This window comes from Amblyomma mixtum, chromosome 3 (assembly GCF_055824585.1).
Source record: "Amblyomma mixtum isolate Tamu chromosome 3, ASM5582458v1, whole genome shotgun sequence".
NCBI classification, from domain to species: Eukaryota; Metazoa; Arthropoda; class Arachnida; order Ixodida; family Ixodidae; genus Amblyomma; species Amblyomma mixtum.
This window is the reverse complement of record NC_143014.1, coordinates 245,803,789-245,815,694: the sequence shown is the minus strand read 5'-3', so window position 1 is coordinate 245,815,694 and position 11,906 is coordinate 245,803,789. Positions and strand designations below refer to the sequence as shown.

At 42.1% G+C, this 11,906-nt stretch overlaps 1 protein-coding gene across 4 annotated transcripts in view; it reads left to right on the top strand.

The window, feature by feature from the left end:
* The first annotated feature begins 72 nt into the window (after positions 1 to 72).
* The window catches only part of LOC149354245 (sec1 family domain-containing protein 2-like), a 36,529-nt gene continuing 24,695 nt past the window's right edge, over positions 73 to 11,906 (top strand). For 2 of the 4 annotated variants that reach the window (XR_016291247.1, XM_089583217.1), the window contains exons 1-6: positions 95 to 696; positions 2,703 to 2,939; positions 3,048 to 3,158; positions 3,837 to 3,905; positions 3,988 to 4,113; positions 8,577 to 8,749. Coding sequence is in view for 3 of the 4 variants with exons in the window: in XM_089583217.1 (XP_089439343.1) it covers positions 502 to 696; positions 2,703 to 2,939; positions 3,048 to 3,158; positions 3,837 to 3,905; positions 3,988 to 4,113; positions 8,577 to 8,749 (911 nt within the window). In the remaining variant the exon portion in view is untranslated. Of the gene's footprint in view, positions 697 to 2,702; positions 2,940 to 3,047; positions 3,159 to 3,836; positions 3,906 to 3,987; positions 4,114 to 8,576; positions 8,750 to 11,906 lie in introns of all 4 variants that reach the window. The other 2 variants (XM_089583216.1, XM_089583215.1) reach the window with 2 other exon arrangements.

The window sequence follows — 11,906 nt, the reverse complement described above, 5'->3', positions numbered from 1 at the left end:
GCGGCATTCGTAGTGGAGGCGTCTGCGCGCACACAACCAGTCGACTGTAGTCAACCGTTGTCGACCGAAGACATCTCAGGCTGGATTGAAACTGGATTGCGGCCGCTTGGGACCAGACGACGCCGACAGCACGGAAGCTGCCAAAGCTCAACGTCACCAATACCATTCCGCCTGTCTGGACAGCGGTAACTTAGGAATTTAAAAATATAGCGCTAGTTTATGATTTCTTAACGAAGCTTCTAAGCTGACAGCAACTCTTCAGCCTCTGCTGTCACTGAAGCTGCAGTGTTGCGAACGGTGTCGACAGCTGGCAGCTGATTCACTTTGGACATCTTCGACCTTGCGATCTGAAGTATTACTTTTGGTGGGCGCTTATTTCGTCCCCCTCACGTCGCCTATGACCGACTTTAGTGCAGTGACCTGTCAGCTTTTCGTGGGCTGTATACAACTACTGCTCTCTTCGTAGGAACAGCGCACAGTGTGCGCCGTCAGCCCATTTCGATGCACCAGAGCGTGTTTAGATCGCCGTTGGAGGACCCCGTGAAGCGACTGTGGGAGGAAGAAGTTTTCCCAAGGTGTCAGGATGCTGTTGTTTTCCTGGACAACGCTATGGCAGAAGCGTTACATTGGAATGGAGGAGCGAGCAAGCTCTTCGAATCCGGAGCTGTGGCCGTCAGGGAGTTCAGCTTTTTTGAGGTATAACCGTGTGGAGTCTTGCCGGTAATAGCATGATGCTGGATTTGAATAAGCGCCGTACAATGCCGAGAACTCGCCCTCACTGTGCACACTACAGGGTGCGTCAAGTTATATATACTATACTATCAAACAAACGAAACAACAAGCGTACAAGAAAACTGCTTGCGCCATATCTACTACTGTGTCGCAAACGCAGACATAACGCGCTTCACTGAGAAGGCTGATGATGCAAAAGAAATCTGAGAAAAAGGGCAGCTTGCATTGTGCATGGGCACATATATTCGATGCATGCCTGTGAGTATGGATACGTTATTGCTTAATTGCTTTTGCATGACATGCAGACAACTCTGTCTCTCACCTGTGTTTAACACATCAGTACCATTTCGCATATGTTAACCACAAGGGTGCATTTTGAGGCCAAATTATCTCTCGATGTTATGCAACACTTGCCACCCCTCTCTCTATACATGTTTTTTCTTTTCTGTAACTATTCGGCTTCTAACAGTTGCCATCACTCATGATTTGTAGGCACCAAAAGTGTTGTTACTTGCAGAAAATCATAATTTTTATCAGTATTTCACCACAGTATACGTAGTGCAAGCAAAGCTTTTGCCATCGAGTCATCGAGTGCTGTATAGGGCATGTTGCAGACTTTGCGGAAAGTAATGGCATGGTTGGTCATAACTTACTGCCTTTCTGGCTGTTACTGTCTGCCCATATTCTGTGCATGTGATTGCAGTTGCGACAGTGGTATCCACAGCTGTATAGCCATGGTGTTGTAAGATTTTAACAGAACACAAGTGGTAGCTGTTGATCACAATGGCCTGTAGGGAGTTGGGCACTGGCAACATTCATTTAAAATCACCAGTGTGGCAGTCATATCAAGTGAAATTTGCACTGCATGTAACATTGCAGAGCTCTTGCTTCCGCCTGCAGGTTAACAGAGTGTAGAAGCGTGAAAGTTGTATTAAATGTAACTATACTAAAACACATGGCACCATCTTCACAAACCCTGAAATATTTTGTTGTTTGCAAAAATTATATACAGGACCACTAATTAAGATATGTAGTGCTGGATTGTTATGTAAGCCAATTGCTACATAATATCTTATTGACACATTAGAAGTGCTTTCAGGATTGAAAGATCACAGCGTCTACCTACAGCATTCAGTATGGCTCAGTGATTATACTTTTAAGTGTCGTTTAAACTGAAGAACTTTTAGTATATCCACATTTGCTGAAGATGCTTGTAGTCATTAATATGTATGGGTGGATTTAAAAAAAAAACACAAAAAAACTATATTTGATACTGCATTGCGCCTTATGGTCCATCCTTTTTAAGTAACAGCGGAAGTACAGCCTTTGTCAAAATTTTGCAGGCCAGGGGGTTTGCTTCTAGGCCGTGTAGTGGAGCTCCTATAGCATTCGTGGAAGTCATACCCATTGAAGAGGGCAGTACCGAAAATCTTCTCACCTTCAGGAGGTTTTCCTCAAGAGATTTTCAGGAGGAATGCATTACTAAGGATGCCTTACGTGCTACACAGTGTGGCTTGGAAGCAAACGCCCTGGGCTGTAAACTTTTGACAAAAGGGGTACCCCCCCTGTCTGCATGTCCCCGCCGGTCACCTGTAGGCCAGTGCAATAATTTTCGGAACATTTGGTTTCTTTGTAATTCCAAGCTTGTGTAAATCTTTGTGTGTGTGTGTGTGTGTGTGTGTGTGTGTGTGTGTGTGTGTGTGTGTGTGTGTGTGTGTGTGCGTGCGCGCGTGTGCGTGTGCGCGCGTGTGTGTGTGTGTGTGTGTGTGTGTGTGTGTGTGTGTGTGTGTGTGTGTGTGTGTGTGTGTGTCTGGTGCTAGTAGTTGACAACAGTACTGTGCAGATCTGTCATACTGGCCGCACATAAAACGTGGCTTCATTACACTTGCTGCATTAGCAGGTATTCACTTAATTGTGCCATACCTTCCATATTTACACTGTCTCATGATGTTTCTTGGCTTGTTTTCTAGCATGGATCGGCATCAGAGCCAAAAGCTCTTTTCCTCGTATCAACCCCACTGACAGAGCAAACGTTGTCAACTCTTTCGGCCATAGTGCGAGCAAGTGTGTTCACGAATGTCAACGTCCTCACTTCATGTCCGCCAGCAGCACAAATTCTGGCAAAGTATGGCACAGCGGAAGGATCGGATGGCCCACGGGCTTTTCTTGATGTTGAGGAACGACTTCTTGACTGGATGGGAAATGTGGTAAGGATGATAAAAAAAATAAATCTGGAAGTGACATTTGGTCACCTCCATGCATGTGAATGATTTCTGATATCACACAGCGATAAACTGCTGTGCGTTGCTTTGCAGACTTTTGTTGCAGAAATTATGTATGTCCCACTTTCTGTTATCAACGTAACACCCAAGTTCTTTCTGATGCCACAATTCCACGACGTGTTTCCACCATTGCAGGAGCAATATGTAAGCTAGCTTTTTTCTGTTTACAATCCATTGTGCACCATTTGTTCTGACTAAAGTAGGGTGCAACCACATCATACCTGATTTTACTCTAGTAATTTGTGAATGTAAAGTATGTAAGCAGCTATATGCCAACCATTTTTGATTACATCTAAACCTTGCACACAAACAGCTATTCATTCAAGTTGACAAAAATGTTATGTAAATAGCATTGCTTTTCTGATTTATTCGCAATAAAGAAGCCCAAATGTTTCTGTGAAAAAGCCTGTCACTAGCCATCCCGCATGCCATCATTTTAAAAAGCCATTGACCCTTTGCTGGATGCTGCCTTGCTGAGCGGGGCCAGTAAGTGGCAGCGTTTTATGGCCACTGGCCCCATTGTGAGGAAGATTTTTAATTTTCCTGTGCAGTTACCTAAAACTTGTTTTCATTGTGGTTGAGGAATACAGTAAGTTAAAGTGTAATGGAGCCGCAGCCATTAAATTTAGTCTCAGTAACAGTGAGCAGCATTACTTAGTTCCACCAATATTTCTTGCGTTAGAAATATATGTGATACTATATAGTTACATTTGTGATCACTTACAGTTGTTTTTACATGTTTTACTGAGGTTACATTTTCTATTAGTGGCTGTATGGTAACGCTGTCATGTGTTTCATGTTCCGATTGCAACTATATGCAAGAACACAAGCCAAATGGGCGCAACCCTTGAGGGGGCAAGTTTCACAAGAAGTATGCAAATAAATGTGAAGGTGAGGCTGATATTCATGTTGCACTCTTTGTTTTATCATTTCTCTCTGTTGAATGTACTCTTAATTTTTTGTGTATTTGTAGTCTTTGATAGGAAACTTGAACTCTATACTTGAAGTGGCCCATATCAGAGAAGAAACATTTTCCCTTGGATCACTGTCTCGAATTGTTGGAGAAGAACTGTCCCGACTCTCCAGGGGTCACAGAAGGGTGAGGTTAATTTTTGGGCTTACAATTATAAAACATGTGGCAGCAAGTTGCCAGTGACCTTGCAGTTCTGAAACTACCTCAAGTAAAATGACTGCATAAGTTTTATTATAATGTGTAGCCATATATACGTTACAGCTACATTTACAAAGCATTTTGCTGTGGTGTCATTACTGTGCCATTCCTTGAAACTAAGCGCCTGAAACTTGCACCAAAATTAGCCGTCGGACGGCACTATGCTGTGTACAGCATAAAGCTATGCTGTGAGCTATGCTGTGTACAGTGTAGTGCCATCCTGAGTGACTTATGGCAGCATTGCTGCCATCAGTTACTCTGTACACAACACTGATGTCAGTGTTTTGATAACGCACTATACTAGGGTACCAAATGGATAAGAACATTTTATTTAGGTGTTCCTTGGCCCTGGGTGCCAGAGATATTCCCGAGGGCAGTGTTTGAAGTGCTGGTCGGTACCTTTCATATGCTGCAGGTATTTGATCATGGTGGTGCTTTTCATGTTTTTGGCTTATGATGGATTTAATACTTAATGCCTTTCTTTTCTTCATTCATCGGTTATGCCTATGCTCAACAGGACGCATGAGAACCCTGTATGGTGTAACCAAAGTGGGAAACACCAATAATATGGAAACGCTTTCAAGTAACATAGGTGCCAAGGTCTCGCCTACTTTTTTTTTCTTCTTTTTTAGCAGTTAATTCTGCTCATGGCTATAAAATCAACCATTGACCAATGTACGGTGCAGTCAAGTTCCATTAATTCAGTGTCAGTGAATGCATTTTTTAAAATTAAAGTACATTCTCAAGTCTTGAAAGGGTGCAGACACAAAATTTCAAATGCAAACAAGCAATATGATTTGTGTCACAGACATAAGGAGATGCCTTCTAGCAAGTTTCAGTTGCAGGCATTGAATGGAACACAATTTAATGAGATTTTGAATGTTGTCTGAGGAGCTAATCGGCGTTTCCACCTGTATCAAGTGACACCAAAGTGCACTCGCCCCAATTATTGTGACGCCACCGAACGCACTGGTTGTTCACAGGAACAACCGGTGCTTTCCGGTGATGCCGACATCATCAGGAGTGTGGTAGGTCAGGTTAGCCAGCCAGCCTTCACATCGTGGTGCACTTCAGTGCTGGTGCCGACCAAGACTGAAACTGGTGGTAAAAAATCGTTTGTAATTGATTATTCACACTGTGCACTGGTGTTCTGAGCTCATTTTTATGATTACTTGGCCTGTAGGCCTCATTCAAGAGGGAAAAATGGACACCCAAAAATTTTTTGTCTGTACTCCTTTAAAAATGATCGAGCTGTAGGGAAAACCTTTTATTTCAGACTTAAAATGTAAAAAATCAGAGGATCCAAACTAGACAGAACTGCTGACAGGTATGTTACAAGTGCTGTGTGTTGAACAAAAAATGAAGTTTTTCATTCAAATTGTGGGTCATGAGAAATGGGCATGCTCTGAGCAAACTACCTAGCATGTACTTAGATGATGGGACAGATGTGGCACTGATGTCCAGCTGTCCAAGACCTCGAGACTGCTGTACAAATGTCTCTAGACATTTAGTACTGGCCTTGACAAAAATATCCTGGAACTGTCACTAATTATGGCTATACGGAAATCTGTATTTTGGCTTGCATCATAGTGTTATTGTGAGATGATTTCTATGCTGCCTGCGTCTAGGCTGGTGTACAGACCATCATCATAAAATATTTAAGAATTGAAAACAAATTGGGGTCATATGCTGCATCTTCATTCAAACTTCAAAAAATTAAAACTGGCTGAGCCAGTTCTGATCAAGTTGAATTAATGGGAGTCAACTGCATTAAAGTATGCAGTTGAATTCCAGTTGAGCAGTTGAAATGGATATTACTGAGCATGTAGACAGCGTGTGAAGAAATCAGTTAGCATTGCTGCCTGGTGCAGTCACTCTACATTGCAGCTAGCACGGATCTAACTTTGGTGTCGGGGCTTAACAAAGACATCTGTGCTTGTAGTCATGGCATGGTTGGTGGTTACCAGCTTGTTTCCCTCTCTTTTAACCCATCTGGTGGCGTGTAGTTATGCTCACTGAGCTACATATCATGTGGCAAGTTGCTGGCTTTTAGCTCTTGAAATAAATTGGACTGGGCAGATAACTTGTCAACAAATTAACTGCCCAATTTCAGATATTTTTGTATTCTTAGTGATAATTATTGAACGTATATGAAATTTAGAGTGAAAAAACATTTATTGTGCCAATTTTTTTTTAGCAGCCATTCTTTCTCTCTCTTATGCTATATTCTTGGTTTAAGAATTATAAACTGAAATGTGACTTATAAGAAGGTTGAAGTGTTTTTTTGTGTTTTTTGTCTTCAGTAGCAGCAAATAGCAATTTGTAATGCATAGATGCTTGACCTGAGGCCTTTTGCATTTGAGTGTGAAATTGTGAAATTATTTATGAAAATATTCTGTGCAAGATTTTGCCACTCCTGTTGTTTACCTGTGCTAATGTAGAATGTCAGTACTGGGTCTTATATGAGAGCCTAATTGAAAACAGCTCAGTTCTTAGGGTTGTCTTTTTACGGGCCTGCAAAAAGAGAATGTTGCTGGAACATCTGCTCTGAAATTTTAAAGCAGAAATGATTAGGAGCTTGCCAGCCACCCTGTTAACAAGATTTTCTGTTAGTAGACAATTCTTCTTTCACTATGTGCAAAACGTGCATCTAGCAACATATGTCTGGTAGTGAGCTAAGGCGTTCTTGGAAGGTAACCTAGGAATTTTTTTTTTGTTGCTGTTGATGGTTGTGGTCAGGACTTCCACCTTGCACTATGAAATTACGCTTTCTCAGTGCCAGCAGGCTTGCCTTATAGAGTGATCACTTACTGGCCACATTGGTGGAGCGGCGAGAGTTCTGTAAAACCACTGAACTCATTGTCAAGAGATAAGAATGAAGCAAATTTTATACATATTCACTGTGAAGTATTAGTAAAACATTTTCTCATATCTCAGCAGTACTAGTAGGGCATATGAAGTAGTGTGGCTTTTGCTTACTGCTCAGGTACACCCTTTATTTGCATCTCCGGTAACAACATGCTGCAAGACGCTGTTGGTTTATGGGGCTTAACATCCCAAAGCGACTCGAGCTGTGAGGGTCGCCGTAGTGGAGGTCTCCGGATAATTTCAACCACCTGGGAATCTTTAATGTGCACTGACATCACACAGTACACGGGTCTCCATTGAAATGTAACCACTGTGGCCAGGATGGAACCCACGTCTTTTGGGTCAACAGCCGAGCATTGTAACCACTGAGCCACCGAACTGGCTGTACAAGACAGTTTGTTCAGCGCCTAGCTTCCATTGACATGGTTGTGCTTGAAAATATCTAAACTTGTTCGCACTACTTTGTTTGGCTTCTCCATACAACTTGAGCTGCTTTAGCCCGACTGGGCTTGGGAATTTATGCAAAAGTTTCACCTGGGTATCAATATGCACAAAAAAAAAAAAAATGCAGTGAATCTTTTTTATGCCAAAGATACATATGGATCATGAGGTTGTGAAGGACTTCAACTTTATTTCGATTACCTAGCATTCTTTAACATGTTTGAAATTCAGTGTGCAGATGCTTTTTCATTAATGTACGCAGGCATCATATCCATGACTTCTTCTTTAGTAGTAGAATGCCAATGTACTAAGAAGAAAAATCTGGGATGGTTTGTCACTCTAATGCACACAAAGCCTTGTATATATCTGAATGCCGAACATGCATTTTTTCAACAAAAATATGATGGCAGCGTTAGTAAAGTAGTTTCCGTAGTTTCCACCAACCATGATTATCTTTAGCTCAAGTAGCCGCCGCAGTGGCTCAGTGGTTAGGGCACTTGGCTGCTTACCCGAAAGACGTGTGTTCGATCCTGGCCGCGGCGGTCGAATTTCGATGGAGGCAAAATTCTAGAGGCCCGTGTGCTGTGCGATGTCAGTGCATGTTAAAGAAGCCAATAAAAGTTTTTCTTCTCATTTGGGACACACTCACGCACTATTTACTGCCCCGAGAGGGTTTGTATGCGTCATGAGGATAAATAAACTATAAGTAGAAGATTTGACAGCTACCACCATAGCTGAGATGGTAGAGCACCGTACGCGACATACAGAGATCATGAGTTCGGATCCCACTGGTAGCATGTGGTTGTTTTTTCTTCTACTTTCAAATTAATTATCTCTCAGCCATAAAATGATTACACTGCTAATTTCCCATTCAGAACCACAAATAATATGTATGTTTGTCATAACAAGCCCTCATTTCCCTACCCTTATCTGCCCAGTGGCTGTCAGGAAAGACATTTGACTGGTAATAAAAAAATTGAACAGTGTAAATAGCAAATTCATTCACTGCAAATTGCTGTCTGCATTATGAATGTGCTTCATGAGTTTGCTTTCGAGTGCAGTGTGTTTCTTTTCTTCACTAGTCTGCAGAGTCTAAGGTGTCCCTTCTACTGCTTGATCGCACGTTGGACATGGCTGGATCACTTAGTGCATCTTGCGACTCTTTCTTGGACACATTGGTCAGAGTACTCCCTCCATTTCCTGGTCATCGTCTGGATGTGTGCATCGACACGCGTTGCATCTCCTGCTCACCTGAGTAAGTGCCTAGCTCGTCATGAATGCAGAAGTGTTCTCTCTGGCTGTTGGATTGTATTTTGCTTGGCATTAGGTTGGGTCTTTCTGGAGGTATTAGACTAGAGTGGTCCTTTTTAGAAAGAGATAACTTGTTGCCTCTAGTTTTGTTGTGCCGCTCATTTAGTCTGCTAATGAGTGCCATAGGTAATGTTTTTCTGTATTTTTTTTCTGTTGGTAAAACCTCTGGAGTTAAAGGACCATGAAATGATATTTACTAAGGCTAGGAAAAGCACACGAGTGATCAGTATTTGATCACTCATCACTGCACCGTTAAAATTTTTAAGCTAGCTTCATCATTACTGAAGATATTGGCAATTAGAAATGATGCTTTTTCTCTCCCACCTCAACTCGTGCATGCTGACACACCCGAAAAAAACTAAGAAAACAGGTTGGCAGTTTGCCTTGCCCCATCACACCCCCCGTGACTTGTGCATACCCAATAAGAAGGCTCGCCCAAACTCCCCGCTCTGTGTCAGAGGGAGAGGGGCAGATATGAACGCATGTTGAGGTGCTGCTCTAATCGGTTGCAAGTTTTTAAAAACGATTTGTAAATTATAGGTTTCACACAGAGGTTTTAAGTTTGATTCAAATACTCGCAAAGGCCACCTGTACACTTTTGTTGCATTAGAATACAGGCGCGCCCACTTATAACGAACCTGATGGTCACGTGGATTCTGTTCGTTATATCCGATGTTCATAGTAAGTAGACTCTCTGTATAACAGCCAGAAATATTACATCTGCCAAAAGCAAAGTTTATTTGTTAAAAAACTGCATTATGCGCGTCTGCTTGTTCAAAGTAAACCCTACAGCAGCTCTTTCCGAGCACTCCAGGACAGTCATGCTTTGCTTGCTGAGACACTTGCTGCCAACAGTCAGCTTTAGGGACGTATATAACAAATCGTGGTTTAAGCATCTGCGGCAGCTGATGGCAGGTCGGCCACATTGATCAGATTCTTAGCAGTAGGGGAATGCTTGTACTCGTTGTTCAACAGCTTCATCAGTGCATGCAGCTATGTGATGTTATGTTCCTCATATAGGAACGTAGTCCTCCGAGGAGACTCGCGGCCAGCAATGCATCAACGATGCGTTGCCACAAAACTCCATACATCTGATCATGTGTGTTTTCGAGAGCTTCGTCTGTATTCTGTAGGCCCATGCAACCACAAAAGGCTGTCTGACACTGCCTGCACATGGTAGCAGCACAAAAAAATGGGGCCGACTGGGCAAGCAACGCATACCTAGTAACCAGCATGGCCAGCAAGGCATTCAAACTTCTCAAATCGCCGCCGTTAGTTGATCCACGACCGTGGACAATAGCTTCGCTTTCAAAGATGCCCCTTTCTCGCAGCCACTGCCCTTCTTCCGGTAATGATTGCTCTTGCAAGCCACCGACATGCGCTTTGCCGGTTGTTACTTACTGTTTAAATGCCGTCTTTTTATTGCTTTGTAGGGTTGACATGTTCTTTCCGAGATGAGGTTGTGAGGACCGAGAGACGCTCATCAGTCTCTGCGCTTGCTGGAAGCGCATGACCTCTTCATGTTGTGTTTGGGGAGAGGGTGGGAGACTTCAGGTCGCCTGCTTGTTCGCTATAACCGAGTGATACGGCCAATTGTGTTCATTGTATCTGAGACAAATTGCCATTTCCCTAGTGCATACTTTAACGGTAGCACCGCACTCATTCATAATAAATGAGCATCTGTTATATCTGTGGCCGTTATAAGTGGGCTAGACTGTATAACCGTCAAAATCATATCAGAGTCCCTTTAAGTTGTATTTGGGGCTCGGAGGACATACTTGGAGTCTGCGCCATGCACTGTTTATTGTTTTGCTATGAAAGATATATTGGGCATTTTCTACAGAAACAGCCGGTTTCTACTTCAACATAGCTTGAAAGCCAAAACTGTGCAAGCGAAGTTACAAAGCATGCACAAAAATTAATTTGTAGTTGCTCATCTTTTTCCACACCATGGAATTCCTTTCATATTTACATTTTGTGTCATTAGGAACACTTTTTAAAGGTTTTAAATGGTGCTTTCTTGCTTACATGCTGTCGTTCGCAATTTATATCGCTGATGGCCTGTCATGAACCTTTTGACGCACATCATACTGCAGTTATTGTTCATCCGTTTAGCTGTACATATCTGTTCATTCTCATTGCACTTCTGAGAAAAGCCTGAAGTGCTTGTATTTTAAATTAGTAAACAGCTTGAGTGCTTGTATTTTACAAGGCTAGGTGCTTGAAAAAAAAAAAAATCAAGACTGTGTATTTGTATCTTGCTTTGATTAAACACTTTTTAAGGCATTTCTGGCTGGGTCAACAAAGTTCATAAATGACGCCTGAAAGGGTCTTTCACTTACCCATAAGTAGATCAGTTTACTGTTTACAGTAAACAGTAGTTTACTGTTGTGCATTTTCATGAGACACAGTCAGCATTTTTAGAAAGGAAGAATATTTCCTTGATTTTGTGTATGGATCCTTTACGACTTTAAAGCTATTGTAGTCTTTGCGTGCATCTGTTCCTTTTGTTTTGTGTGGACTTTTATGTCGTGTAAAGGTCAGAGCCCTGAGCATACTTACGATTTACTTTGAAATCTTTTCCTGGTTACTTAATTTTTCTGTTATTGTCGTAATATGGATTGGCTTCTATCTTGAACTGTGACGTTGTGCTTTATTATCGTTAGTGAACTCACCAAGTCATCACTTTCTGTTAAACTTGTTTTTGAGTGAGTTGGTTCATTCTTTCTTGAAAAACTCCAACAATGGACAAGCACAGGAGAGAAAACACACATAGCCAATGAAAGAACTTGTATATTCAAGGGATTTGGAATGCTGGCAATGCATAATGGGACACAGCATAGCCCAGATGTAAACCCTTCGGGGTCTGCACGTTTGACAGCGGCTGTACATTTAAGTTGAGCTGAAAGTATAGTCTGGACGCTAACATATATCTTATGCCACTTAGAGAAGCCTTTTCTGTTGACTCTTGACATTTAGAAAACTTTTTTTTTCTCACCTACCACACTAACAGTGTTTTGTTTTAACATGACTGCACATTCAAATGGTAGCTGTGACATTGGGTGGGTATTCACAGAGAGTATGTGAAAGGATGGGTATGT